Consider the following 27,552-nt stretch of genomic DNA (forward strand, 5'->3'; position numbering starts at 1 on the left):
ACCAGGAAAACAGAAAGTATTAAGGGGAATTTAATGCGGGGAAACAGGTTACACAGGTAACAGGAAGACTGAAAAGTCAGAGACGACAACAGGAGAAAGCCATTGATATCAACCTTTCCATAGAAGAGAGAACAAAGGGGTGTTACCAGCCTATCAGCAGGAGTTGCCCAGGGGAAGCCAGTAGAGCCAAAAGCGGCAGACACGGGGGAAATACCCTGGGTTCACCTCCTGCAGTGCCTCCAAAGCCAGGGATACCAGAAACAGCCTAGAGTGGTCAGCCCTGCCTTCCACTCCCAGTACTTCTGGGGCAAGTACGCCGAAGACTTGTACAAGAGTAGACTGCTGTATTACTTAACTGTATCACACTGTACAGTGCAAAAGGACTTCCATGCCATCATGTTCACGTTCACAACAGGCATTTATAAAGTCCAGCAAAATAGGTTTTTCAACCAATGGCTTCTACATCTACAAAAGAAGTATCTACAGGGGACTTCCCTGGTGGTGCAGCGGTTAAGACTCCGCGCTCCCAATGCAGGGGTCCCAGATTCAACCCCTGGTCGGGGAGCTAGATCCCACACACATGCTGCAATTAAAAGTTCGCATGCCACAACTAAGGGGCCAGCAAGGGAGCCTGCAAGCCACAACTAAGGAGCCCGACTGCTGCAACTGAGACTCGGCACAACCAAATAAATAAATAATTTTTAAAAAAAGGAAGTATCTACAAAGCCTTTCAGGCAGCTTTACTGTACACAAGTTGACAACTGTGTCAATCTGGTCAACATCTGTTTGTGTGCCTTTGCAGCAGCCTTCCAGGCCCCAGGAAAAGGGAGATGGAAGAGAACCTGTCCTCAAGCTGCTGGCAGTGCCTTAAACCAATAAACTTTCACAACTAGAATAGATGAGAACTCAGAAAAAGCGCACCTAAGCGGGATAGGAGTAAACAGCAGGAGGTGCAGCTTGATCCAACGTCCCGGAATGGGAATTAGGTAGAAAGCAGAGGGGGATGAAGCCCAGGCAGAGACCCGGAAAGTTGTGACCACTGGCTGAAGAACTTCAAGGAGGCTCTGAAATAGAGCAGGGCTGTGGGAGCTACCTCAGAACACCCAGAAGTGCGAGGAGCATGGCAAGGCGGTCCAAGGATACATGATAAGGGGCCTGAAAGACTCAAGAATATTTCCAGGCCTCTGCTGAAACGGGGAAGAGAAAAGAAGCAAACTGGTGGGAGTGGGGGGTTAACTCTTCTTCACCTCTGTAGCTTTCCCAAAGAAACCACCTAAGACCTGCAGTCTGAGCTTCTAAAAACATTGAATTCATTGACATAGATTAGCATGGTTTTAAGAAATATGTAGATCCCGTGTACCCTTTCCCCATTTTCCAATAGCAACATCTCGAAAAGCTATAACACAGTATCACAAGACACTGACATCCATAAGGTCAAGACACGTTAAGTTTCCTTCTTTTATAACCACACCGACTTACGCCCCCCAACTAACTTTTAATGCTGCCATGATTTATCCAGGCCCTCACAGCGCCTACACCGGACACAGGACGAGGGCCGCGGCTAGGAGGGTAAGCGCTCAGGGACCAGCAGAGTCCCAAGCCCCGGGCCCACCGGAGGCAGCTGAAGGAGCGGAGCCGCAGGCCCCGCCCCTTCCGCCAAGGCCGACCAACAGCCGACCGGAGCCGAGCCGCTGCCAACGGCGACCGAGCAAAGCCGGAAGTGGGCGGCAGCCCTCCCCTTCCCGGAGCCCCCGCCCAAGATGGCGGACCTCCACCGCCAACTGCAGGAGTATCTGGCGCAGGGGAAAGCGGGCGGGCCGGCAGCCGCCGAGCCGCTCCTCGACGCGGGAGAGGCAGAGGAGCCCACGGCCGGGGCCGGGCCGGCGGGGGCGTGGCTCGGCCGCGCGGGCCTGCGCTGGACGTGGGCGCGGAGCTCCGCGGAGCCGACGACGGCGGCGGCGGCGGCGGCGGGACCGACGTGCATGCCGAGCGTGACGCGCGCTCAGCGGCTGGCGGCGAGCGGCGTGTGCCTGCTGCTGGCCGCGCTCTGCTTCGGCCTGGCCGCACTCTACGCCCCAGTGTTGCTGTTGCGCGCCCGCAAGTTCGCGCTGCTGTGGTCGCTGGGCTCGGCGCTGGCGCTAGCAGGCGGCACGCTCCTGCGAGGCGGTGCGGCGTGCGGACGCCTGCTGCGCGGCGAGGAGGCGCCGTCGCGGCCCGCGCTGCTCTACGTGGCCGCGCTGGGCGCTACGCTGTACGCGGCGCTGGGTCTGCGCAGCACGTTGCTCACGGCGCTGGGCGCCTGCGCGCAGGTGGCTGCGCTGCTCGCCGTGCTGTTGGGTTTGCTGCCCCGCGGCGCGGGCACCGCGCTGCGCGTGGCGCTTCGGCGCCTGGGCCCGGGCGCCACCCTCGCCAAGGCGCTCCCCGTGTGAGAGGCCTGGGGCCCGCGCCGTCGGAAAGGACGCAGAGTCCGCCCCCGGGACGCGCCGTCGGGAGACCACACGGAGCCGGCCCAGGGGCCCAGCGCTCGCCATGCCAAGGACTGCGCCCGCCGTTCCCAGAGCGCGCGGGGCAAAGGCTGCTCCTTTACTGTGCCAGCGAAATCTGTAAACTGAGCAGCAGTTGTAAAACTGAGACATGAGCTGTTTCGGAAGCTCCTCAAGTTCAGCGTTTTGTGCTATCCTCAGCATCAAGTGCTATGAGAACTAAATTTTGTCCTTGAGTTGGTGACATACTGTGAAGCATTTATGATAAATTGCTTTTGCGTTAACCGTGGTCTTAGTTTACACTCAGTTGAAAAAGAACACTAGCTCTTCCGTTTTAATTAACTGCCCTTATTACTTTTCTCAGACTTCTGTTCCACGTTTTGTCACTTTAAAAAATCCAGTGGTAGACTGTAGTAGCTTAGCTACAGTAAACTTGTTCTCTTCGGCTCTTGGAAATTATTTTTCCGTATTCTTCAATGTGAGTGGATCCATAAGAGTTATTAAAATAAATACTGACTTTAGCCACCGGAATTTTTAAAAAGTACTTCAGTTAAGGCGGTTTATCTCAGTTTTTTCTCCTTTTAGTGGAGTTGTAAACATGGTACCTTATAAAATTAAAGGAAAATTGATTCTGTATTAGATGAGGAAAGCGATGGACCAAGAAGCATCCTGTAAGAAATACCCAGTAAAGTGCGTGTAAATGCTGTGAGAGGTCCGTGGGCAGAACTGGGCTAGGGGACTCCTGGGAGACAGATGATTCTACGTGCGGTTTCCCTATTTGATGGAAACCATGGATTTCTACAAGGCCTAATTTTTTTCATTCCTGATTTTATGATCTGCTTTTTACCTATAATTTACACTTTACGGTCTGATCTTCATGCAATGTAAGATGCTTTTCATATCTAATTGCCAAATTTCCTTCGTTTTAGGTTTAGCACTTAACTTTTGTTTAGGACCTTCTTACTTACCTTAATTTACTGCCAGAAAGTATGGGCTCAGTATTCTGAGGAGTCCAGAAAACTACATGTTTTGTCACTAGCTGTATGTTAACTAGGAAGTAAACTATTTAAAATGTTTAAATCCTATGCCAGTGGCTGGTTCTCCGTTCACATGACAATTACTTGACGACCCAAACCTCAGATCAACTCAGTCTGTCTCTGCGGGGGTGGGGGTGGGAGCCACGCATCAGCATTTTTTTTGAGCTCTCCAGATGATTCCTTTTCCAGCTAAGGTTGTGAACCACTTTTCTGTATGTTGGATTGCACGATTTGAAAATAATTGTCTCCTGGGGCTGGATTCCAGTGTTGCCGAAACTGGCTGTCAGGCAGCAGTCGAGCTTTGCCCCTTCGTCCAACCTCAAAATTTAGGTTTTTATCAGTGTCCTAAGCCCTGCTCCAAGAAGTGGACACTAAAGTGACCAACATCCACACTGTAGACTTACCCCAACCCCCCATATTCTCTAAGAATGCTCCCTTGTTCCCCTCTCAGTAAATAGGGTTACCTACCTCAAGAGGAACAACCAAGGGGGTGTTTGTAAAAGCAAATCCACTGTTTTGGGGGAGTGATTTTTTTGACTGGAAAACTTGTACCATTGGCTGCTCTTTCTACCCCCTTGTTAAATCTGCATTCTAGTTCTAAACTTCTCTACAGTTCGCATGGCTGAAGATTTCACAGTGTTGACTTTTATGTTCATGCTACTGTATTTTTAAAAATTGTTTTCCCAACATTTTTTCAAGAATTCACTGTTTGGAAATCTAAGCTTTAATAAAATTCAAAGCACAACATCTTGTATGTATTTTGACAGTGATACTTTAAAATGCATCACTTACTAAGTAATGCATTACTAAGTAATTAATATATAATGTTGAGTTTTCAGTTTTCTCTAAATGAATTCATTCTCAAAATGTGATCTGGTTATCTGCTTACTGAGGTACTGTGTTTTTCAAGTTAAAGCCTTGGAATGTTATGATAAAGTTCTTACCACATAAATCTCAGAAAAAAGGAGCCTAAATCTCTGTATGGATTTGCTCTCTGGATCCCTTTTTAGCTTCTTAGAATTTGATTACAACTTCTTTTTAAGCTATGCCAGCGGAGGGCAAATAAAGAATATCCCCTCAGGGCTTCCCTGGTGGCGCAGTGGTTGAGAGCCCGCCTGCCGATGCAGGGGACACGGGCTTGTGCCCCGGTCCGGGAGGATACCACATGCCGCGGAGCGGCTGGGCCCGTGAGCCATGGCCGCTGAGCCTGCGCGTCCGGAGCCTGTGCTCCGCGACGGGAGAGGCCACAGCAGTGAGAGGCCCGCGTACCACACACAAAAAAAGAATATCCTCAAACCTAAAGCAATCCTGAGTCTCCTAAACATGTGTTTAGAGCAAAGTGCTGATCAATAGGATGTCTTAAGTCGCAAAGTAAAGAGAAAATCTCTTAGTCTCTAGGTTCTAATACCCTAAAACAGTGTGTGTGGTGTCAACATTTTATCTTCAGAGATAACAGCACTTACCATTCTTTACATTAATGGAGAATCAGTTACGAGTTTTTTATATACTCTCCAACTATGTCAGTATCCCTTTCCTAAGCAAGTACTGACACTTTCCAGCACCACTAAACTTTTCTCCTATGCCAAACTGAAGCTGGCAAAGTAATGAGACGTTAGGGTGGCCACAGGACAGTCCTTTGAATAATAAAAGGTTTCTTTTTATAAAAACAAAGTAAGGGGTCAGTATAGAAAGTATGCTGGGGTTATCTCAAACTGAACTTTTGGCTTTCAATTCAAACTGGGCCAAATGTTCCATTTATTTGAAACTAAAGGAACTTGTTGTGGATGAGAACTTCCTGGCTTACTTTAAGTTGGAACAATCCTCTGTCTTAAACACTGGTGTTTCCACATAGCTAGTGTGGAAGAGGAAGAAATTATTTAAGTTTTGCACAACTGTTTTAAGAGATATTTTGATCCATTCCTTTTCAACTTAGAACCATTTGTGAAATGATTTACAGTATTCAGAGGGTATGTGTAGTTGATTTCTGGTTTATGTCAAGTTCCTCTCTTCAGAAAAAGGCAATGCAAGTCTATGGTGTGATTACTAGGAGATGCAGCCAAGGAAGACCCCCTACTTGGACATCCAGATTTTTGTTTCCTCTGGTGTATCATTTTCCATCTGCCAGAGTAGATGTAACTAATTATAAGGCTTTGAATCTACTTCAGACCTTGTTATAGTTTTGAAGTATTTTTCACGCTACTACAAAAATAAGTGTGACAGAATGGCTAGATAAGAATTTGTTTAAAAACAAAAAGTTCACAGATGACTTTAGATGACTTAGAGGTTCCCATCAAGTATGCTCACAAATATAAGCAATAACTGTGCCCCCCTCAGCAGACCAGACGCAATGGAAGCTAAGGGTTTCCTTAAGGCAAGCACTTGACGACTAGTTGTTGTTTTCTGTTAATTCTTGCGTAAATCACATTCTGTATTCATACAAAAACAACTTTTTCTCTGACAAACTGTACATATAGAAACAAATTTCCAATTGGACATGAACTTAAATTTGTGGAGGTTCCATGTCTTGTGACACTTTAAAAAAAAAAGAAAAAAAAAATTCCAGCTCTTATCTTCACAAGCCCACATGGGATTTAGGGCAATGTGGGTGGACAGGACAAAACAAGGCCAGCTACTCTGGGTAGCCAGCTACTCTGGCAGCAGTCTCTTCACCTTAAAGACATCAGGGGCTCCTGGGATTCAGCTGCCCCAGAGAGAGTTCAGGGCTACACGGTGCAGGTTTCCTTTTGTTTCTCTTGGAAAGTCCACAGAAGTTCTTAAATACTGTCCAGAGAGGCCGAGGGGTACTGAGCCCCAACTTCTACCGACCCCTTCCACCCCCCCTTGAAGCTCCTCGCCTTGGCGGGCCAGAGTTCATGTTACTCCCTCTACCCCAGTTACTGCCACTCCGGCCCCCTCTAGAAGGGGTACCACTGCCTGGAGGGCCCCCAAAAGGTTCATCTCTGTGGTATCCATCGTGGTGATCTCCATCCAAGGAGCTGGAACGTCCGGACTTTGGCACTCTCTGAGAAGGTCCGGGGCCCCCTCGGCCTGAAACAAAATAATGGTTTTACATGTGACTTTTTTTTCCATCAGAGACTCCTGGTACAAACTTTTACTCTATGATGACAGACAGTGGAACACTTCTTTTTTAAAAAAAAAAAAAACAAAACAGAGTTCTGAGGACATGAGCACAGCCCTCAGAGCACTGAAAGCTGTGCCTCTGCTTTTCTGGACCACCATCTCACTCCTGCCCTGTCTTGTGGCTGTGCACCCCTCAGCCTCACCTACACACATGTTCCCCGCGGCTGTGACGGAACTGACAGGGAGCCAAGAGATAAACACGGAGCACGTCCTGGTGGTCACCGATCATATGGACCATGCCTACAGTCCATGAGATGTGTATCTTCACCCTCCTACGCCACCAGGGGTATTCCAGGGGAAGGTTTGAAAAGCACTGACTTAACACTGGAAGCAACTAAGAAATACAAACCGTTGATGATGTTAATTATTACAATTGCTCTAACCAGGATAAGTGTTTACTATGATTATCCTACAACTATATAGCACTTCTGATTTCCTTTTAAATAATGAGATAAAACATTTCTTGAAAAACAAAAGCACTAAAAGAAAAACACTGGCTTTTAGTGCTTCTCCCAGGGATACTGTTATTTGTATCAGACTTAGACACACAAACCTCTAGGTATCTTAACGACTTTTAAGATTCTGACCTTTAAGATTTTTTGTCTTGAGATGATCGGATTTGGACACATCTCCCATAATGCATTATCAGAAGACTACTGCCAACTTCGTCTTAAATTTTTGAATGGAATTTGAATCCAGCTAAGACAAGGAGGCGAGGAAAGCTAGCCAAAACAGCCAAAGGCATTTTGGCTTCTTTTCTTACAAAGCTCAGCCTAGGTACCCTGGCTGAGTACCACCTGAAGGTACCTTGGCAGAGAACTTGTCAGCTAGGACATCATTTCCACACTAGCCACATGGCCTCAGCCCTGGACCGACAAAGGTGTCCCCAGTGCCCACCCCAACCGGCAACAAAATGAGCGCTTGGCGGGGGGGGGGGGGGATCTACTGGTGACACGAGGTAATTTCTGAGGGCTTTGCACTGAGAAGAACGAAACTACCGAGAACAAAAGGCAGAACTTTGTAATGAAGGGACTACAGCCACGAGGCAGGTGAACTGAGGAGTGGAGCACAGGTCGAGGCACACAAGTCTTTCCAGCAGCCTCCAAAGTACACCACATGTGCAACGGCCCAGCCTAACCTGAGACCACAGCTGTAGTTAGCATTTGGTGGCTACTGCTCTGGGCTGCAAGTCAGTGCTGCCTCTAAAATAAAGGTCCAAAGTTTCAAGTAGTAGAAATAATCCACTGCTCCCCTGAAAAGAAAACCCCTTCCAGACCATACTCCCCAAAGTCTTTGTGACTCTGGGCACAAGCCAAATTCCTCCTGGGTTCAGACTCAAAAAAAAAAAAAAACCACAGAACCTGAGAGAGGACAATTCTTTCTGCCACTGGTGACACCCTTCAAGGTATCAGAGCAGCCACTACCAGAGAGCACATCTGCCAATTAGAGCAAGAGTCTCACAGATCAGCAGAGAAAGTACTGGGGCAATCTGAAAGAGAGCTGGAGTGGAAAGTGTGAACAAACCAGAGATTCCTGGAAGCAAGAGGAGGAGAACTGCGTAGAGGCTGAGCTTGCAGTCACCCACCGAGAGCTCCAACTGGCTGTACCGCAGCTAGGAACATGTGCCTTCGCACAGTCTAAGCCCTGGAGGGTAGAGTGGAGAAAGGACCCCCAGTACCCCAGTCGGGGACAGACAGAACAGGCGTACACTGGGATGGGGCTGGCCCGGAGATGAGGCTCCCCGTGACCCCTGCAGCCTTCTCGGCAGGGCTGTGGCATCCGTAGCTCCTGAGCTGAAATCACCGGCCTCACTTACCTTTGCCTCCTCGATCCTCAGAAGGACCCCCTGGGGCTTCCATTTCTCTATGCTCAGAGGTTCCTGGCCCATCATGCCAGGGGCGCTTTCGGGGTGGTAGGGATGCCATGTCCATGCCTTGGAGAGAAGAGGACCGTTCTCTGCTAGCTGGGGAATGACCGTCGTGAGGGGGATGGTCAGGGCGGGGAGCATCACGGAAATGTTCATGACCTGGCCCTAATATAGAGAACACAGATCCAGAAGGCTAGGAATCTAACCATCTCATTATATCAAAGTACAGTGTGGCTAAAAGCAGACAGGAATTACACTGTTAAGAATAAGTGGCAACTCCAACTACTGAGCCTGCGCGTCTGGAGCCTGTGCTCCGCAACGAGAGAGGCCGCGATAGTGAGAGGCCCGCGCACCGGGATGAAGAGTGGCCCCCGCTCGCCGCAACTAGAGAAAGCCCTGGCGCGGAAACAAAGACCCAACACAGCCAGAAATAAATTAATTAATTAATTAAAAAAAAAAAGAATGAGTGGCAGCTCAAAAACCAATACTCACTCGTGCAGGAAACATTTCCTGAACACCTAGTCACATCATGAGTACACGAAAAGGGTCAAGATTAGAAATAAACATGCCTCCTGAAATAAGAGGAGGCAGGGAAGGGCCAGAAAAGTGGTTCTCAGACTTTTTAGTTTCAGAGCGTCTTTACACTCTTAAAAATTACTGAGGATCCCGAAGAGAATTCATTTATGAGAGTTCTAACAACATTTGCCATATCAGAAATGAAGACTGAGAAAACTTTAGTTCATTTAACTGTACTTTCCCAAAACGAAACAATTCAGTGAAAAGAGTGGTATTTAGACAAATCTCTTTAATATCTGGCTCAGTAGGGGAAAGCTGGGCTCTCCCATCTGCTCCTGCATTCAGTCTACACTGTGGGTTGAAGATGTGGGTTGAAGACAATGCGGCCTGCCACGGAGAGGTGAGTCGCTAAAGAGAGAACCCAGTGGACCCCTGGGAGAGTCCTCAGACCACACTCTGTGAACTGTGGGACCCTAAGCCACACGCAGCTCTACTGCCTTACCTGGCTCTCTATTTCCATCCCAGGAGTCTGGTTTCCGACCTCCTTCAAAGCGAGGGAACTCATCAGGAGTGGGAAGTAAACCCTTCCTTCCTCCTACACAATAGAACACAGCAACGCAGCACTCACAGACTATTTCAGGGGTGTCCACAACAACCTACCTGTCCACCCCTGTCCTTCCCACACCCGGGGTTCTCAGCTCACCTCGTGGGGCACCCCGACCTCGACCTCTGAGATCTCTTCCTCGGGCTGTTTCATCAGAAGCATCAAAATTCTCCTCTGGTCCAAAGTCTTCGGGACCAGGAAAACCATCCCTTCCTCTGGGGGGAGCACGGCCCTCATGTCTTGGGGGGGCTCCTCGTCTGAAGCTGTTAGGGAAAAACAACAGAATATCCACCTAATGGAATACCTTGTAGTCCTCAGTTCATGTTTCAAAGAAGCATAATGATGTGAGAAAATATGATACAATGTTAAATGGGAGAAAAACAAAATAAAAGTATGTATTTTTTAAAGTACCCATTTTACAATCCCAATATGGCACATAAAAACAGGCAGGAGGGAAAAGTACCAGAATGTAGGGTTATTTTAATTTTGTTTTAGGCTTTTAGGAATAATAGCAGTGAGCATTTTTTAGGTGCTTATATCATGCCAAGTGCTTTACGTGTACTATTTCATTTCATTTTATCCTCACAACCACCTTATGAAACGGACACTATTACTTCCCTGGCAGTCCAGTGGTTAAGACTCCGTGCTTCCATGGCAGGAGGCATGGGTTCGATCCCTGATCAGGGAACTAAGATCCTGCATGCCATGCAACACACCAAAAAACAGAAAGGAAAGGAAAAGAAACTGACACTACTATTCTACCCATGTGTACATTGGGGCTCAGAGAGGTTAAGTCATTTACTTAAGGACACACAATAAGTGTTGGGATTTGAACTCAGCCAGTCTTGACACCCAGCCCAGGCTCTTTACCATTGCCTCCCAAATACTTTTCATGTTACCATTTATGTTTTTATAATGAATTTACTTATATAATCAGAAAAGGGGGGGGACACAGATTCATGCCTGCTAACTGTACCCGACTTGTTTTGGGGCATCTGCTCTGCCATCTGCCCCAGCCCACCTCTACTCAGGGGCAGGCCTGGTGGCCATGAACTTCACCAATAGCCCCAGCCCACAGCTGACTGGTAGGGCCTCTGGCTTATGGGTAGCCCACCCGCTGGCAAGCTGGCAACCTGGTGCCTGGGCTGGTGGACAATTTCACCACCTCTCAGAAATTCTGGAACTGGGACTAAGTCAGCCAGGAGTGTTACTGAAGCAGCACCATTAATGGGGGATGCCAGAGCTGTAGCAGAAGCCTGTGGGGAAGCAGGAACAGGGGCCTGCCAGCAGGAAAGGTGTGTGAACACCCAAGAGAGGCCATGGAAACTGGAGAAAGGATCAGAAGGGGGAAAGGGGCTGGGCCATCTGCATGAACTGCCTGCTCGTGGCTTCCTCTCAGGCCAGGCCTTCTGCTTTTTCCTGAGTTTCCACTCAGTTATATTTTACTCCAACATTTTATTACGAAAAATTTCAAACTTACAGTAAAGATGGAAGTACAGAGCAACAAATGCCCATACATCCTTCACTGCTACTAATCGGTTCTTAAGATTCTGCCACATGAGCCTTGTCTTTTCTCTATCCATCTATTTATAAATTCATTTCCTAAACCATTTCAAAACCAGTTGGGACACGATGCTTCACCCCTAAATCCTTCAGTAAATTTCTTTAAGAACAAGGACTTTCCCCTACATAATAACACTACTATCACTCTAAATAACATGTAATATTATTTAATATACAGTCCAACTTGAATTTCTCCAATTGTCCTCAAAACGTCCTTTACAGTTGTCTTTATAGATTTCAGTCATCATCACACACTATTATTTAGTGGTCACGTCTCTTTGGTCTACCTTAATCTAGAACAGTCCCCCCACCCCACCCCTCCTGCGTCTTATCTTTCATGACCTCGACTTTACTTATTTATTTTTTAATTTTTACTGAGATAGGCCCCAACATTTTTGAAGGATCCATCCTTCAAAATGGCTCGTTTTACAGAACGTTCCACAATTTGAATTCACGTGATTGCTTCCTCATGATTAGATTCAGGTAAAACACTTCTGGCAAAACGTCTTATACTTTCACAGTGATGCCAGTCTGTCTCATTGTTTACGATGCAAAAGTGGTATGGCAACAAAACTTCATTGTTGCAAAGGTACATTTTCTCCTTTGCAATTAAGTAATCTGTAGGGTGATACTTTGGCAGCATGGGTGATTCTCCACAATCTCTTTACTCAGTGGCTTTTAGCATCCCCACTGATGATCCTTGCCTGAATCAGTTATGACACTGGGTATTAAAAGAAGTGATTTTCTAACTCTCACTCCTCCTCCATTTATAACTTGGTGTTTTACTGTAAAAAGAGCTTTCCTTTTTTCACTCCACCGTTCCAGCTACTAGCTACCTTTTTAATACCCTTCTTGTCCTGAGGTAACTTAATGAGCCATGCTCCTGCAAGCAAAGGGGGTATGACCCAGACGCTGGCTGAAATAACCACCTGAGGTGAGGGTGGAACTGACACGGGGAGGTAAGTGGAGCAGGGAGAGTACCAGCAGAGGGCGCTGCTCCCCCGAGAGGGATTCAGGGGAGACTCCCCACACGTGGCAGGACTCTTTTCTTGTCCAGGCAGCCATTATACGACTGCCCTAGCTACAAAAGGACCAGGGGAGTCTAATGTGCCCTAATTAGAAAACAGTTCCTGTTATGGACTAAATGTTTGCGTCCCCTCCACCAAATTCATATGCTGAAGCCCCATCCCCCAGGGTGACTTCGGAAATGGGCCTTTGAGAGCTATTTCGGTTAGGTGAGGTTCTCAGCACGGGGCCCCATGACGGGCTTAGATAAGAAGAGATACCAACAAGAGCCTGCTCACTCTCTTTCCATCACGCAAGGACAAAGGAAGATGGTGGCTGTCTGCAGGCCAGGAAAAGAAGTCTCACCAGAAACCCACCCTGCTAGACCTTGATCTGGGACTTCTAGCCTCCAGTACTATGAGAACATTGATTTCTGTCGTTTAAGCCCCCCAGTCCGTGGTATTTGTGATGGCAGCCCGAGCTGAGTAGCACACCTCCTAATGAACTGAACCCTGTCAAATACACCTCCCCCTTTAACAGATTCATTTATTCAACAGTTACTGAGAACCTACAGGGCGTCACCACTACTGCTCTAGTTTCTGAGGACCTGCCTTCAGGAAGCTACCATGCTTCTGGGAGATACAAGTAATACAGAAATAAGTATACCACTTAATGTCAAGCAGTGCTAAGTGCTGTGCAGAACTATAAAGCAGGGTAAAATAAAGGAACAGGAGGAGAGATCTAAGTGGAGTGAGCCACAAGCATCTGGGAGACGGTGCTCCAGGCAGAGGAAAAAGCAAGCACAACGTGAACAGGACACGTCTGGCACACCTGAAGAGGAGCACAAGCTGGACACAGCACAAGAGTCTAGGTGTGGGTCTGTCACTGACAGATGAAATATGACAAACTGAAGCACAGTAAAATCTGAAACTTTGCACAGGATGCAGAGATTCAAGAACTCAATGAAAGTTATGTTGATGCCAAAGCCATTGGAAATGAGGTTCCTGCAGACTTGTGAACACCTGGGATGTCATTAAGAGAGCTCTTAAATCTTTTTATGAAAAACTCCCCTCTGAGAGCTGCTTCCTTTAACCCCTCTAGTTCACCCTCCCTGGCCATTTTATCAGCCACTCTTTTCTAATACACACCGTGAGAACGGAGATTGCCAACCCTTACTTCAATTACCTGCAAGTGACAGTCATGAGAAGTATGATGGGAAAAGAAGACACAGGAGAGAGGACTGAGGCAGGAAAGGCGGGAGTGCTGGACAGCACAGCTTGGGCACTGCAGTCAGATGGCCCAGGCCTGAAGCTGCTCTTACACTTACCACCTATGGGACCTTCCAAAGTCAAGAAACTGCACTGACTCTCCATGTCATCCCTTATCTGTAAATGCTGATAGTAACACCTATCACACAACTCACTCTAACAGTTAAATGAAGTAACATCTGGCACAAGGTAAATCCTCAATTATTATATCACTGATTACTCCGAGTCTCACTTGAGGTCTCACTAATTCTTGTTTTTTTCTCCCTACTACTTCTATTCCTTTGTTACCCCAAGCAAGTTGAGTGTTCAAGCCTGACCTCGACCTAATTTAACAGCAAGATTATTTTTCAGTTTGATTGGATTTTGTTAAGATCTTTAGGCAATGACACAGAAACTATCTACTCAATAATTCCTTTATTCTCAATCTAGATATCTGTCTCATATTTCGTCATTCTAACCAAGAGAACCTGGAGATTTCTATTCAAATCCAAGAAACTTTACAGTACACTGACCCACCTATCTGTTTAAAAGGACCAAGTAATAAGCAAAAAGAAAAAGATTTCTAAATTGTAGAGACAAAAAAGAACCACATAAATGTTAAAGGCATATACATATGTTTAAGTCTAAACACAAAACCTAGAGGGGGGAGGGTACTCTCTCCCCAAGTGAGAGAGGAAAGAGACTTTTGTGGAGAGAACAGGTGGAAAGCTCCAGGGAAGAAGAAACGGACCCATGAAGTATCCATCCCACCTTTCTTCTCTGCGCCCTCGAAACCGTGGGTCCTCAGGATCCCGGGGGAAGCGCTCGTCTCCAGGTCTGCGGCCTTCCCACGCCCCTGGAGGGCCCCGGGCCGCGCCCCGGCCATCCCCCTCACTGAACTCCCTGTGATCAGGAGGAAACGGAGGCCCAGGGCCCCCACGCCTCCACTTCTCTTCTTGCGGTAAAGGTCCTCCTCGCCCCTCAAATTCACGTAACCGGTGGCCAAAGCGCTTGTCGGGGTGGAAGTCATCTGGTCTGCTGAAGTCATCGGGGAAGTCGGGGTGAGGGCCGCGCCTATCAGGGGGACCCCTGCAGTCCTGGCCGCCCCGGAAAGGACCCCTCTCGGGACCGTGCTCGGGACCGCTGCTCTGCTCGTGCCGTCTCTCTGACATTGGGCCCATGTGATGGTTCGGAGGGCCACGTGAGTCACCTAAAGGAAACAAAACTGATTTTTACCTTGTCTTCCAGGAATCCTGCCGACGTAGGTCTGATTTTCAGCATCTTAAAATTTCAGAATGCATGCTTTTGTTAAGAATGTTTTCCCTTTCTGGTTCCCGGCATACTCAGGAGACAAATGTCCCTGAGGCACCATGTGATGAAAAGAACAAGGGCTTTGGGGGTGCAGATTTCATCACTCATTAGCTAAGCAACTCGACCTAGGGCAAATTATTAATCTCTAATGAGATTAGCAACTCAGCTGATATGAAGATTCATTTAGAAAACACAGGAGAGCCTCACCGGCATAAGAACGGGCTTCCCTTCCTGCCCCCACTCCTCAGTGTTTTTGTTGGGCCCACTCCCCATACCCAGGGAGAAGGCAACAGGGAAAATTCATGCTGAAAGCCGGGGAGCCAAGTACAAGGAATTCACCTCTGCGTTTGTAAAAGCCCGCAAGCTCACCACAGGGCCACAGGCCTACACTGCCATGATGTCTCTCCTTTAACTCCTAGTTCATTTAACTTGATTTGTTAACTCATACTTTGATTCTTAACAAAATCCTCTGTAAGGTACATGGAAGCATGGGCCTCTCTAATAACTGCTTTGTGACCAAACAGCCTTGCTGTACTTCAGTTTCAGGATTTATATAAACACTTTTTCTGTCCCTTTCTATGAATGATATCCCTCGTCTATAATATCATCACCATTCTTCGCAGATAAGAGCTTGGAAACCCACTAAAGATTTTTTTAAAAATATTTTAATATATGTAATATATTCAGAGTACTGAATAAAAATGGAAAGAGGTCAATTACTCTGAGTTTAGTCTGAAGGGATTTGTTTTCCTGGCTACTGAATGATTATTGCAGCCATTGTAAATGTACACCTATTTTCTGTCAACATATACTTTAAATCAAATATATTTTTTAAAGTAGACGGCAAAGGGACACTCTTGCTTCTAAAACAACTAACTTTTAAAAATGAAATTCCTCCACTTGCCCAGCTCATGCCTTTTACTGCTTTTCCCTGGCAATCAAGACGAACTTCCCTTCCTTACAGCACAGTCGGCCATAATCCTTACCCTTCTAACAGCCTTCCTCTCTCATTTTTACGCATTTCTCTTGGCCATTTCAATTCCTCCTCACCATTCAACATGTTTAAAATACTTGGAAATCTTAGTATAAAAATACACCATGAGAAGGACTCTCTCTTCTTTCAAGCTTTCTCTGTCCCCTCTACCTTCCCTTCTTTCCTTCCATTAAACCAGTCCTCTCCACGCTGAGGAAAGCACCTTCGAAGTTGCCTTTTTGTTCAAATACCCCAGGCGTCTTTCCTCCTGGTAAACAGCCCCTCACTTCCCAGTGTGACCCTGCAGCTAATGGCTCCTTCTCTGCCTTCATGTTGCTTGGACTTCGTGTGACCTCAGACACAGCAGACGTTTGACCTGAGGAAGCTGAACACATTCCATTCGAACTTACCTATGAATAATAATCCTCCCATTACCTCTATCTGCTTAAAAGTACCCTGGCTCCTCCAAAGAAAGAAACCCACCACTACAAATCAGAAGGGATGTGGCCCCTGGTGACGGGCGGTGGCGCTGGTTAATCCAGTGGGGGCCGGCAGGGCCACTTTCTCGGCTCTCCCTTCTCCCTTTGGTCCCTGGGAGGAGAAAGGAGGAAGAGAGAGATGGGGGTGGGGTGGGGGTGGGGGTGGTGAAGAGAAAAGGGGAAGAGCAAGGAGGAGAGGGAAGTAGGTGGAGACAGACACAAGGTGGGGGAGAGGGAGAGAGGCAGGCTCTCGGTTTGCTGATGGCTGTACCTTGTGGGAAACAGACTTCTTTTCTTAGGGTCCCCAAATCCAGAATTGGTTCTTGATGCTTTCTTTCTCTTTTTCCCTGTTGGCCACGGCTTCCATAGGATGAGACTAAAATAAACATTCTCCTAATTCCTTTACCTCTCCCTTTCCTACCTCTAGTGACTCACGTAAATTCAGGACTAAGCTTTAAATTCCCAAAGTCCTAGGGCTGAAAATGCTGACAAGGACTTTTCTTAATCTAATCAAATGGGGGCAAGAAACCTAACATGTACCACAAGGTGCTGTGGGCTTAGCCAATTAAAAATTAAAAGGGGTCTAGTTCTTTGTAGTGACGTGTCCACAATGCTCACGATTCTCTGGCTTGTTCCCCCGTGAAAAGGCGCACTGAACGTACAACTCCATCCACCCGCACTCCCTCCCGGTCCCACCCTCTAACTCTCCACCCAGGAGCTGCCCACTCACCACAGTCCCACTCCAGCTCTTCCTGGAGGTGTGAGAGCTGAACACCTCGCAAAGCAGGGACTGCAGCTCCTGCGTGTGCCCCCTTCCAACCCTTAGGGGTGACTCAACTTCCACAACTTCCACAGAGCCTCACATCTCAACACTGACAATTCTCATCTCTGTGCTTTTCATATCATCAACAGCCTGAGGCACAACACACTGGTACATGGCTTTCTTCTTTTCAAAGGGACAGAACAATGTAACCAGCTAAAGAATTCAGTATATGACACAATTTGAGGGGAGGAGGGGGTGATATTAAAAACACCATCAGGGCTTCCCTGGTGGCGCAGTGGTTGAGAGTCCGCCTGCCGATGCGGGGTACACGGGTTCATGCCCCGGTCCGGGAGGATCCCACATGCCGCGGAGCGGCTGGGCCTGTGAGCCATGGCCGCTGAGCCTGCGCGTCCGGAGCCTGTGCTCCGCAACGGGAGAGGCCGCAGCAGTGAGAGGCCCGCGTAGCGCAAGAAAAAAAAATAAAATAAAAAAAATATCGTCAAAATCTCTGAATTCTTTATCCCATCAAAAATTTAAACTGAGCCAGTTCAGCTCTCTGGGACGCTAAAAACATACGCTTGCATTCAGTTAGCACAGGAACCACTCCCATTCCCAGGAGATGAGCAAGGCCGGCCTGTGGCCCAGGCCCTGCTCTTGGTGGTTGTCCAAGGAGTTTCACCGCCCACTTCTGGTAGTAAGCAGCTGTTTCCTCTGGGCAGAATTTGGGCTAACTAAAGCAAATCTACGAAAACAACATAAGACAAAGCTATTACCTGAATTGACTACGCTCTTATTTTTCCTAGAGGTTCAAATGACCATTCTATCAGTTACTTACCAGTAAAACTATTGTTAAGATTTACCCAAAGGAGATAGAATATAATCTCTTATTCAGCCAAGCAGATATTTACCTTTGTTAGGGCCAGGTCCTTGTCCAGGATTAAGAGGAGGGATGCGACCTTGTGCTCCCTGCTGCCCTAGGCCTGGTATCAAGGGTGGGGGGCCTGCGTTCTGTCCTTCCTGAAAAGATGTTTTTAAAGCGGGGGTGTGAAATCAAAGGCTTGTGCTTCATGAACAGCAATTGTATCATAATGTGACAAGATAAAAACACTAGGTTACCCCAAAGCTTCCAGGAGTAAATATATACCTAGTGACATCATAGCAAAATTGTCATTAAATTGGGGGAAAGGAGATACTTCTCTGACCATAATAAAAGGAAACACTTGTATTTTAAACCTGCTGATAAGTTTTATTTAAAGCTAAATCTTTACTTGTAATGCCAAGCAAGAACCTCAGTGGAAAGTCAGAAATCATAACATAAAACAACAACACTCTGCACACAGGCGGAACTTCTAGCAAAAGTAAAGGCTTGGAAACCCGCCAGGACAGGTAAACTCTGCTCTCGCATCCATGACCCCTTTCCAGCTATAGAAAATATCCATCCTCTCAAGAGGTGATGGCCAGGTTTAAAAGGCGGGGAGCAGGAGAGTAAGAAAGGGGTTCCTGATGAGCAAGGTGTTCACTCACTGCTTTCTCCTTTCACTCCCTAACCTCTACTGTCTAACTCCCCCATGCTCAGCACCCACTGCGCATTCCCAGCTATGTTACCCGGGACATGGGTTCGGGACATGGGTTCGTGGGTTCTTGCAGCTTCTGTCTGATGCAAACCTACTGCTCTGATCCTCTTAACCTCCTTGCTCTGCAACCCCAGCTTGTCCCCAGTCCTAATATTCTGTATTTTTATCTAGCCATGTCTAAATTCAGATTCGCCACACTGCCCAGTGACCTTGGATCTGGTCTCTTGACAATCAAATAATCAAATATATATCTAGTCATTCCTTCATATAAAAAATGCGTTTAGTGACTGGACCTACCATGAGAATAGCAGAGTTTCAAAACCATCAGTAGCAAAAGTGCTTTCACATTCCAAACTAGCTACAAGAAAGAGCAGCGTTGATAGGACTCATTTACAGCACTGCAGTTAAATTGCCATCATTAAGTCAATACCAGTAATTTCCATATTCCTTTGTTTCTTGTCCCTTTTATTCAAGGGCAGCTCTTATCAACATCTTTCATGCTATCACTGTAACACCTGAAGGCAATTCCATTAAATTTAACCAACTGGTTAAAACAACTGGTTTAAATAACTGACCTGGGGGACTTCGCTGGTGGCTCAGTGGTTAAGAATCCACCTGCCAATGCAGGGGACATGGGTCCGAGCCGTGGTCTGCAAGGATCCCACATGCCACAGAGCAGCTAAGCCCTCACCACAACTGCTAAGCCTGTGCTCTAGAGCCCGCGAGCCACAAGTACTGAGCCCACGTGCCACAACTACTGAAGCCCGCGCTCCTGGAGCCCGTGCTCCGCAACAAGAGAAGCCACCTCAATGAGAAGCCCGCACACCGCAACAAGGAGTAGCCCCCGCTCGCTGCAGCTAGAGAAAGCCTGCACACAGCAACAAAGACCCAAGGCAGCCAAAAATAATAAATAAATAAATAAATAAATAAATAGCTGACCTGGTCAAAGTGAAGAAAGATATCAGTGTAAGAAATATAAGCAAAAAAAAAAGAAAAAGAAATACAAGCAAAGCTTTTTATCAGACTTCTGAGATGTGAAATGCCCTATATTAATCCTCCATTCTCATGCCACCAATATTTCTATAGGTCAATTAAATTTTTAGAGCCACTTTGCTTTTCATGTGTAAAATCTTTTACTATATGATACAATAAAAACTTATTAAATTGTCCCCAACAAACCTGTCCTCCGGAATATGACATGTTTATATAATTTCAGTCACAAGGTGATAGCTAAAGTTCATTATGTTTTTATCCTCCAAAATGAAAACTGTTCATTCACTAACATAAGGTTAGGTAGGTAAATATTATAAACACACACAAATATACTCTGTATTAATAAAACATATATAACTTTTAAGTCTTAGGACAGTTCTGGAAGGTAAACCTAGATTTATTAAACATCCTAAACTCTGAAAGTGCCCAGTAAGTTCTGGAAATAAACTCAAATGCCATCAGATTCTTCATTGGTATGACATTTTTAAGTTCTGGAAGATGTGCTGAAGAGGAACATATAATCTAGTTATTTTAATTCAGTTGAATCCAATGGTCACCTTCCCATTACAGACTCTCTGAGGTGTTGTGTGTTCTACACACAGCATCCACAGCAGGCCCTCTTCCACAGGAATTGAGTGCCTTGCAACACCAGCTCACTCAGTCACTCACTTCCTTTTGGTCCACGACTGACTTCAAGGACACAAACCCAGTTGTTCATACCCAAATAACGCTTTCAGACTATGAAATTCAGAAAAATGTAAACACCACAGAGCCAGACAGTGTTCAATCCACTCACGCCCATGCAGTCTTCTGTAATTCAGCCCAAGCAAACTGAACTCTCATCATACCACCTCTCAAGCACAGCTCAGAGAATGGGTAGAAAAACTTGGTTGACAATAACAGAATCCTCTAAAAAGGGCCAAGAAAATTTCTACAGAAATACTCCCTCCTGTAAACACTTTTATATGTGAGCTAAAAAAAACAACTTGAACGGAACTTCATCCAAAGGGTCACCATTTGAAAATGCACAATTCTGGACTCAAAAGAGATCTCTAAAAGCATTCACTGAAATGAAAATAGTGAGATCACAGTCTACAGTATACTCATGAGTTAAACACCCCACACTATCTTAACAGTAGAGCCGGCAGGCAGATCAGCAGGCAGATAGGGGGTGGCTCAGCTGTCCGGCAAGCCCATGAAACACCAGCCTACAAAGGCAATAGCCCAGAAAACAGAGCAGGACAGGGTCAGAGCCACCCATGCTCCCTCCTCACCCTCCCCAGGGCCACAGCTCTTTTGGAGCCCTGGGACAATTATGAACTGTATTCAAGAGGGAGTGCATCATTTCTGGAAGAACCTCTATTCAAAAACATAGGTTGAGAAGTAAAGATTCATATTGCGATGTATTTGGTATCTACTTAATTACTCTTATTTCTTTCTTCAGCCATGATGCTACTATTCTCAAGCCACCATCACTACTTGAGAGACATCTATACCAGCTGTGACTGCCTTTCTCAGCATTTGGAAGTGCCACCTCAGTGCAGAGTGTATTTTCCCAAAGTATAATGCCTACAAGTTCGAAAGAAATAATACCTGGTTGAAGGGGGCCCGGGGCCCATCACCTAGCAGAGCTGTTTTCTGCTGCTGGAATGGTATTGGCCCTTGAGATGGATGTGGCCCTCTTGCCGGGTTCTGCTGTCCCTGAGGTCCAGGGGGCCCTTGCATGCCACCCTGGGGTGGAGGTCCCAAAGAGCCCTGGGGCGGCCCCTGCTGACCTTGTGAGCCTGGAGGCCCTCGCAATTCCTGGGGAGGGCCCATCATTGATCCTTGGGGTGGAGGCCCCTGCATGCCTCGCATCTCCTGAGGACCTCGCATCTCCTGAGGGCCATGTCCCAGCAGTCCACTTGGAGGATGAGGTCCTCTCATCTCTTGAGGCGGGTGGCCCAGCATCATCCCTTGGGGAGCAGGACCCTGGTTCTCTCGGGGGCCTGGAGGACCCTGCATTCCTCTTGGATTCAATCCCATCAGAGGTCCCTGAGACACAGGACCTTGGATCCCTTGAGACCCTGGCCCACCTTGCATCCCATGAGGATGGGGAGGTCCTTGCATTCCTCTGGGACCAGGTGGTCCCTGCATACCTTGAGTACCAGGTCCCTGAGGGCCCAAGTGACCCTGGGGACCAGGTGGGCCTTGGGGGCCTATGTGACCTTGTGGGCCAGGTGGGCCCTGAGGACCCATATGACCTTGAGGACCAGAAGTGCCCTGTGGTCCAGGTGGTCCTTGAGGTCCCAAAGGGCCATGAGGTCCAGGATGCCTTTGCATTCCTTGGGGCCCATGCATGTCCTGAGGCCTCGGCAACCCCTGGGGTGGGCCCTGGGGCCCTTGTGGTCCCATGAATCCTTGTGGCCCCCCACCTCCCTGATGCAGTGGAGGACCCTGTGGTCCCATTTGTCCCTGGGGTCCAGGGGGCCTAAACTGTCCCTGTGGACCTGGAGGCCCCATTTGAGCCATGTTCATTGGCATCTGCTGAGATGGATGAGGCTGTTGAAAACCTTGAGGAATCTGAGACATTGGACCTTGTCCTGGAAAGGGCTGGGGTCCCAGGAGAGGGGTGCCAGATGAAGGAGGAGGCTGAATTTGCTCAGCCTGTTTCTGTGCAAGTCTTTCAATTTTAAGTTGCTGGAAAGAAAGGAAGAAAAAGCATGCTGATAAAAATGCCAGAGCCCTTAAAGATGACAATATTGCTATCACTTATTTCATTAGGGGAGCCTCAAAACAAACATAAGGTATTGAGTGGCCTCTATTCAGATGTTCTGAAGGTACTCAGGCTTCCAGACTCTAGAATGCTTCTTTTTAGGTGCTGGGAAACAGCAGTCAGGACTATTTATATCCATCTTGATCAGGGAAAGCCCAACAATTTACTAGTGTTTTATCATTCTTGGTAGCTGCCAAAGGTAGGGAAGATAAGAACAAACCACCTGTTCTAGAGCTGACAGAAAAAAATTTTTTATCCGTGGATAAGTAAATGAATCCAAATTAAAACTACGTTGGTTTTATCTTGTCTATTAAAAAATGTATGTTCAACTTAGGTCTACTTGCTGCTTGACTGATCTGGTTTTAAAAGTCTAAGAAACACGATTCTTTTAGAAACTAGCTTCCTAATGCAGCAATAAGCAATGATATTGCTCATCAGGCCCATCTGAGAGTCCATTCCCTTCTCCTCAAGAGCCTATCAATAAACAGAACGCTAATCACTACTTTCTTAGATCATCTCAAATCCCCCAGAAGAGCCGCACACCTCCAGAAGCTGTGGGTTAGTATACTGTAATGTGGCCATCTCTTGTTCGATTTCTGCTTGTGTTTTTTTCTTCTCTTCCAATTTAATGTCTTCTTTTCTGTCATTCAATACCTCGTTTGGGGCAGGAATTGGGACTTTATTTTGCATCCAAGCCTTGGGAAAGAAGAGAATATTAAAGTATACTCTAAGTGTGTAAATCATAATGACAGAATGAGAAAGCCATTCTATCATGTCAGTGGCTCATTCCAACCTGGTGAATACAAGTCGGCTCAGCTGGTAAACTATCTTTATTTCTAATACTAATTCTTAGTGACACAGGAATGGAGTCAGGCAAGCACATCACTAGGTAGAAACTGTTGTTGATAAAAGCTGCAAGATCTCACACGTTATTAAGATGCAACACCTGCCTGCCTCTTCAAAAGGACACGTGCACTCTGTGTTGAGGGAACAAAGTGGAAGACAGACAAAATATGTTGAAGAGGGTCAACATACTCTCCCTGCTCCATGTCTCTTTTTTCCTGCTTCTGATAGCTTGGAATGATAACAAGGAGGTGAGAATAAAAGAAGACCTAGAGAAGATTCATGACAAACTCAGGACTAACTGCAAAGCAACACATGGGAACTATGTCTAATAACGCCTGAAATATGTGAAGAATGCTCAAAAAATGTCTGTAGTACAGAAATACCTTCAACAGATGAGATAATCCAAGAGAAACCTACTTCTGCACTTCAGTTAGACTTCCCAAGCGGAGTCTCCCACCAAGTGAGCAGGGGCGCACTTCTAGTTACTCACCTGCTGAAACTGAGCAGGAATAGGTTTTGCGTAAGGAACTTTCTTCTGAGGTACTTTTTTCTGATCCTTCTGCATCACCTCCTCCATTCCCCAATCTAAACCTGGAATTGTCATTTCAATTTCGTTTGATTCATCTTTCCCTGAAACCATAAAGAGAAGTAGTTAGCCAAGGAAATAAAAGAAAGTGGTCACTTCATCAATGAACACATTTTCGGAAGAACAGATTCTAAATATCATGCAGTTTACATCACTTTTATCAACATACATCATTTTGGCATTTTCAACATAATTTAATAGCATGATTATAAGAAATAGGTAAAATTACAGAAAAAGTAAAATTTATAGGTACAACTTCTCTTACCCATCTGTTCTTGTTCCATAGCTAATTTTAGTTGTTCTGGTATTCCCATCCCTGGAATTACTGCCAGGCTATTAGGTTCAAGGTCATCTATACATAGGAATACAGCCAGTGTCAATAGAGATTTTATAAATGTATCAGGCCAATAAAATTAACACTTTATAAAAATGAAAATTATTGCTGGCGATTTATAAATCCATAAACTATAAAACTTAAAATTCATTTTGCAAAATCTTCTCAACACCTAACACTTTTATAACAGAATATCAGATTTCAAAGACAGATAAACATGCAAGAACCTCACCGTATTCCACTCCATCTTCAGACATTCCAGGCAACAGGTTTAGATTGTATCGATCTCGCATTTTATCACCTGGCCGGTTTCGGGTCCAAAATTTGCTGTCAAAATAAAAGTATTTGGAGGGGGGAGGAGAGGAGCATGGTTTCAGTGTATTTCTGGGCACTTAACAGTACTTAGCAGTCCTCTGGCAAAAACAACAAAGTTTTACAATGCCTTATTCTAAACATTTTTAATGTAGAAAGACATTTTTTAAATTAGAAGGCAAAACAAAATTCAAATAACAAAGTCATATTCAATACCCAATCTCCCTGTAATATACGTATTTATAAACCACTACCAACATGTCCTTAAGAGTAAGTTAGAAAACAAATTAATACATTCCTATATGAATAAAGTATACATTTATCTCCTGCTGCTCCATAAATACAGTAATTCCTTGTTATTTTTGACATAAAGCTTACCTAGTATGGTCATTTGAGCCTGAGCAGAGAATATGTCCAAGAGGATGCCAAGCCAGACTCCAAATCATTCCTTCATGGGCCATCTCCATCCCACCCACTTCTTTCTCTACCCTGTAATGGCACCACAGAAAGTAGTCTTTTTCACAAAAGTTACCCAACCCCTCCCCCACCAAGAAAGACATTTTCTTTTAGTGCAACACAAAGCTACCAAAGTCTGTTACTTTAAATCTGGTCAATTCCACATGTTTCAGAGGTACTGATTTGTCATCAGGAATACAGTCTTTTATCCAGAGTACCTCAGAGGGGAAATGCTTCAGAAATGACCTCACCACAAGAAACAAGGAAGTTGGTCTTACTCTCTTCAAGACTTCCATAGCCAAAAAGAGAGATGCTAAGTTTTCTGTTCCAAACTGGGTTTACAGATACAGGACATATGAACACTCAGAAAAAATACAAAACACTATCATTTTTTTCATGTTCAGGTGCTCTCTTCATAAAATTTACAACTTTTTACATAGTAAGTGCCACATACCCAACATGCCAGAATAACAAAGAACCATCAGACCCTCCACTGGCAAAAAGTCCTTCATGAACAGGATGCCAGGCCACAGCTGTAAACAAAAACACGGAGAAGGACAAAACTATTAGGATCTCAGAACACTACAGGTAATAGTCAAAATGAGAAGCATATCACAGCCGCTGACCTGTAGCTTCTTTCTTATGACCTCGGAAGACTTGAAGCTCTTCTTTCAGGTTTCGGATGTCGAAAAGTTTACAGAGGTGGTCGCGTGATGCTGTGAGTAGCCAGTTACCATTGAGATTTAATTTCACTTCCATTACTGTGTTTTTATGGGCATGACTACAAACAAAGTACCAAGAAAATAATCCGTCAGAATTCAAAACAAGTATAAATCAATATAATGGCCATTTTTCTTGAAAAGCACATGGCAGTCAAGATGGCAAGAACTTTGGCCTAGAAGTAATAAAGCATGTAACATTATAGGACCATGGTTAAAAGTACACGTGAAAGAAATAGGTCAAAGACAGAAAGAAATAATGTCCATTATCTAAGCACAGCTTTCACTAACTAGTTAAAATAGGAGAACTTCAACTGGATAGAAAAGTTTATCTGTGAAGCAGGGGAAGCACCTGAACACATAAATTAATATTCGATAAAGCTCATTCAATTTTAAAAATTCAGTGAAGCTTTTCTCATTAAGTCAAAGCAATTTTAAAAAGGACACAAGATAGTTTGAGGGTTAATTTGAACTAAAGACTCTGCAACTGCTGAGGCCTGCACATCTCCAAGGAGCACCATTCACAAGGCGTCCTATTTGGTTGTGGCCACTGGAGCTGTGCAACAAGGCAGCCTTGCTCCAGCCAGCTCACTCTGGGTATGGCTCAATTCCCAATCAGAGGGACCAGGATACAGCTGCTTAGTCAAAAAAACGTTAACAACATACTCATAGAACTGTGAATGTTTACTGATAATTCAAAGAGAAATTTTTTTATGATGTGGCTGCATCATAACTAAATACCTCAGATAAAAAATGAGAACTGATTCAAATATGAAGGGAAAATTTCTGTATAAGTAGATGTAGCGAGATGGAGAAAGCTGGGCTGTGTCTAACAAATGGCACACATGTCGGGACTTCCCTGGTGGTACAGTGGTTATGACTCCGCGCTTCCAATGCAGGGGGCGTGGGTTCGATCCCTGGTTGGGGAATATGATCCCCGTGCAGCCAAAAGTTTAAAAAAAAAATGGCACACACATCAATTCCATACAAAATGTATTATGATGAGGAAACAGTAAAGCTAGAAGAGTAGCAATAACCACCTCCTCCCCACCCCCATGACGCCCAAATTAAATTTAGATGTATGTGGCAGAACAAAAATCAAGCCTTATTTTATTAGGAATTTAGAGAGAAATCATATTTAATAAATAAGAAGCCTCTAGGTGTAAGTCCATCTGTTGTCTACACTACTTTTTCAGGAATACATGAGAGGAAAAGAAAGCTAAAAGGTAAAGAATACAGGCAGCTTTGCTCCCCTTGGTTTAGGGACCAAGGTGGGGTTCCTATCACTTACAGTGTTGCAAGACTCTGCCCAGTCTTGGGATCCCAGAACTTGATTGGCTGTTGACTATCTTTACTTCCTGAAACAACTAACCCTTTTGTTGGATGCCAGTCTACACACTTCACATCAGCACCGTGCCCTGTCGGAAACAAGTTAAGATAAAAACCTAATCAGCATAGATATTTAAAACAGGACTCCATTCTAATTTAAACCAAAATAGAGAAACCTATTAAATGTTTTGATCCTAGTACTCAGTCATCTTAAACTTTTAAAACAAACTCTCTTTGGCCTTTGTGTCTGGAAGACTTTTGGGTACAGCAACCTCTCCTCCTATGCCACAATGCACAGGGACCATTCCTCTTCTCCTGGAACTAAGCTCACCTTCTCACGTACTTGCTGGTAGGCCGGTCAAGATTTTTGGAAGCCCCTGTAAAGCTGTGCAAACTTTTCATGATCTTCTATGTATTGTCCTAATTATTAGAAACAATGCTTGTCATTCACTTTAGCTTTCCTGCTTTGAAGTAGTCCCTATAGATCAAAAGTCCTAAATTCAGATTCAGACACCACCACTTTCTAGATGTGACAATACAAAAAGTATTCCATCTTTCTGATCCCATTTACTGAAATGCAGAATGGGAAAAATAATCCCTGCTTCATTCACACATATGTCAGATGCCAATAAAAGTTAGTCTAGCGAGTGCTCACTATA

The 27,552-nt window shown here is 45.6% G+C and overlaps 2 protein-coding genes across 10 annotated transcripts in view; one reads left to right on the forward strand and one right to left on the reverse strand.

Annotated features, from left to right (window-relative positions):
• The first annotated feature begins 657 nt into the window (after positions 1 to 657).
• On the forward strand, positions 658 to 4,387 carry SFT2D3 (SFT2 domain containing 3). The gene has a single exon (XM_032636492.1). The coding sequence runs from the start codon at positions 1,761 to 1,763 to the stop codon at positions 2,427 to 2,429; it is 669 nt and encodes a 222-aa protein (XP_032492383.1). The 5' UTR covers positions 658 to 1,760; the 3' UTR covers positions 2,430 to 4,387.
• Positions 4,388 to 5,746: 1,359 nt separating this feature from the next.
• WDR33 (WD repeat domain 33) overlaps positions 5,747 to 27,552 on the reverse strand; it is a 102,037-nt gene continuing 80,231 nt past the window's right edge. For 2 of the 9 annotated variants that reach the window (XM_032636541.1, XM_032636542.1), the window contains 16 exons: positions 26,856 to 26,982; positions 25,472 to 25,626; positions 25,300 to 25,378; positions 24,768 to 24,878; positions 24,310 to 24,404; positions 24,009 to 24,095; positions 23,648 to 23,787; positions 22,855 to 23,007; positions 21,150 to 22,235; positions 17,898 to 18,006; positions 16,231 to 16,338; positions 14,235 to 14,673; positions 9,748 to 9,911; positions 9,547 to 9,639; positions 8,478 to 8,693; positions 5,747 to 6,568 (listed from right to left, as the gene is read on the reverse strand). In XM_032636541.1, coding sequence (XP_032492432.1) covers positions 6,339 to 6,568; positions 8,478 to 8,693; positions 9,547 to 9,639; positions 9,748 to 9,911; positions 14,235 to 14,673; positions 16,231 to 16,338; positions 17,898 to 18,006; positions 21,150 to 22,235; positions 22,855 to 23,007; positions 23,648 to 23,787; positions 24,009 to 24,095; positions 24,310 to 24,404; positions 24,768 to 24,878; positions 25,300 to 25,378; positions 25,472 to 25,626; positions 26,856 to 26,982 — 3,392 coding nt within the window. In that variant the 3' untranslated portion in view covers positions 5,747 to 6,338. The remainder of the gene's footprint in view (positions 6,569 to 8,477; positions 8,694 to 9,546; positions 9,640 to 9,747; positions 9,912 to 14,234; positions 14,674 to 16,230; positions 16,339 to 17,897; positions 18,007 to 21,149; positions 22,236 to 22,854; positions 23,008 to 23,647; positions 23,788 to 24,008; positions 24,096 to 24,309; positions 24,405 to 24,767; positions 24,879 to 25,299; positions 25,379 to 25,471; positions 25,627 to 26,855; positions 26,983 to 27,552) is intronic. The other 7 variants (XM_032636544.1, XM_032636543.1, XR_004350620.1 and 4 more) reach the window with 7 other exon arrangements.

The sequence above is a fragment of the Phocoena sinus genome, chromosome 7 (genome assembly GCF_008692025.1).
Source record: "Phocoena sinus isolate mPhoSin1 chromosome 7, mPhoSin1.pri, whole genome shotgun sequence".
NCBI lineage: Eukaryota > Metazoa > Chordata > Mammalia > Artiodactyla > Phocoenidae > Phocoena > Phocoena sinus.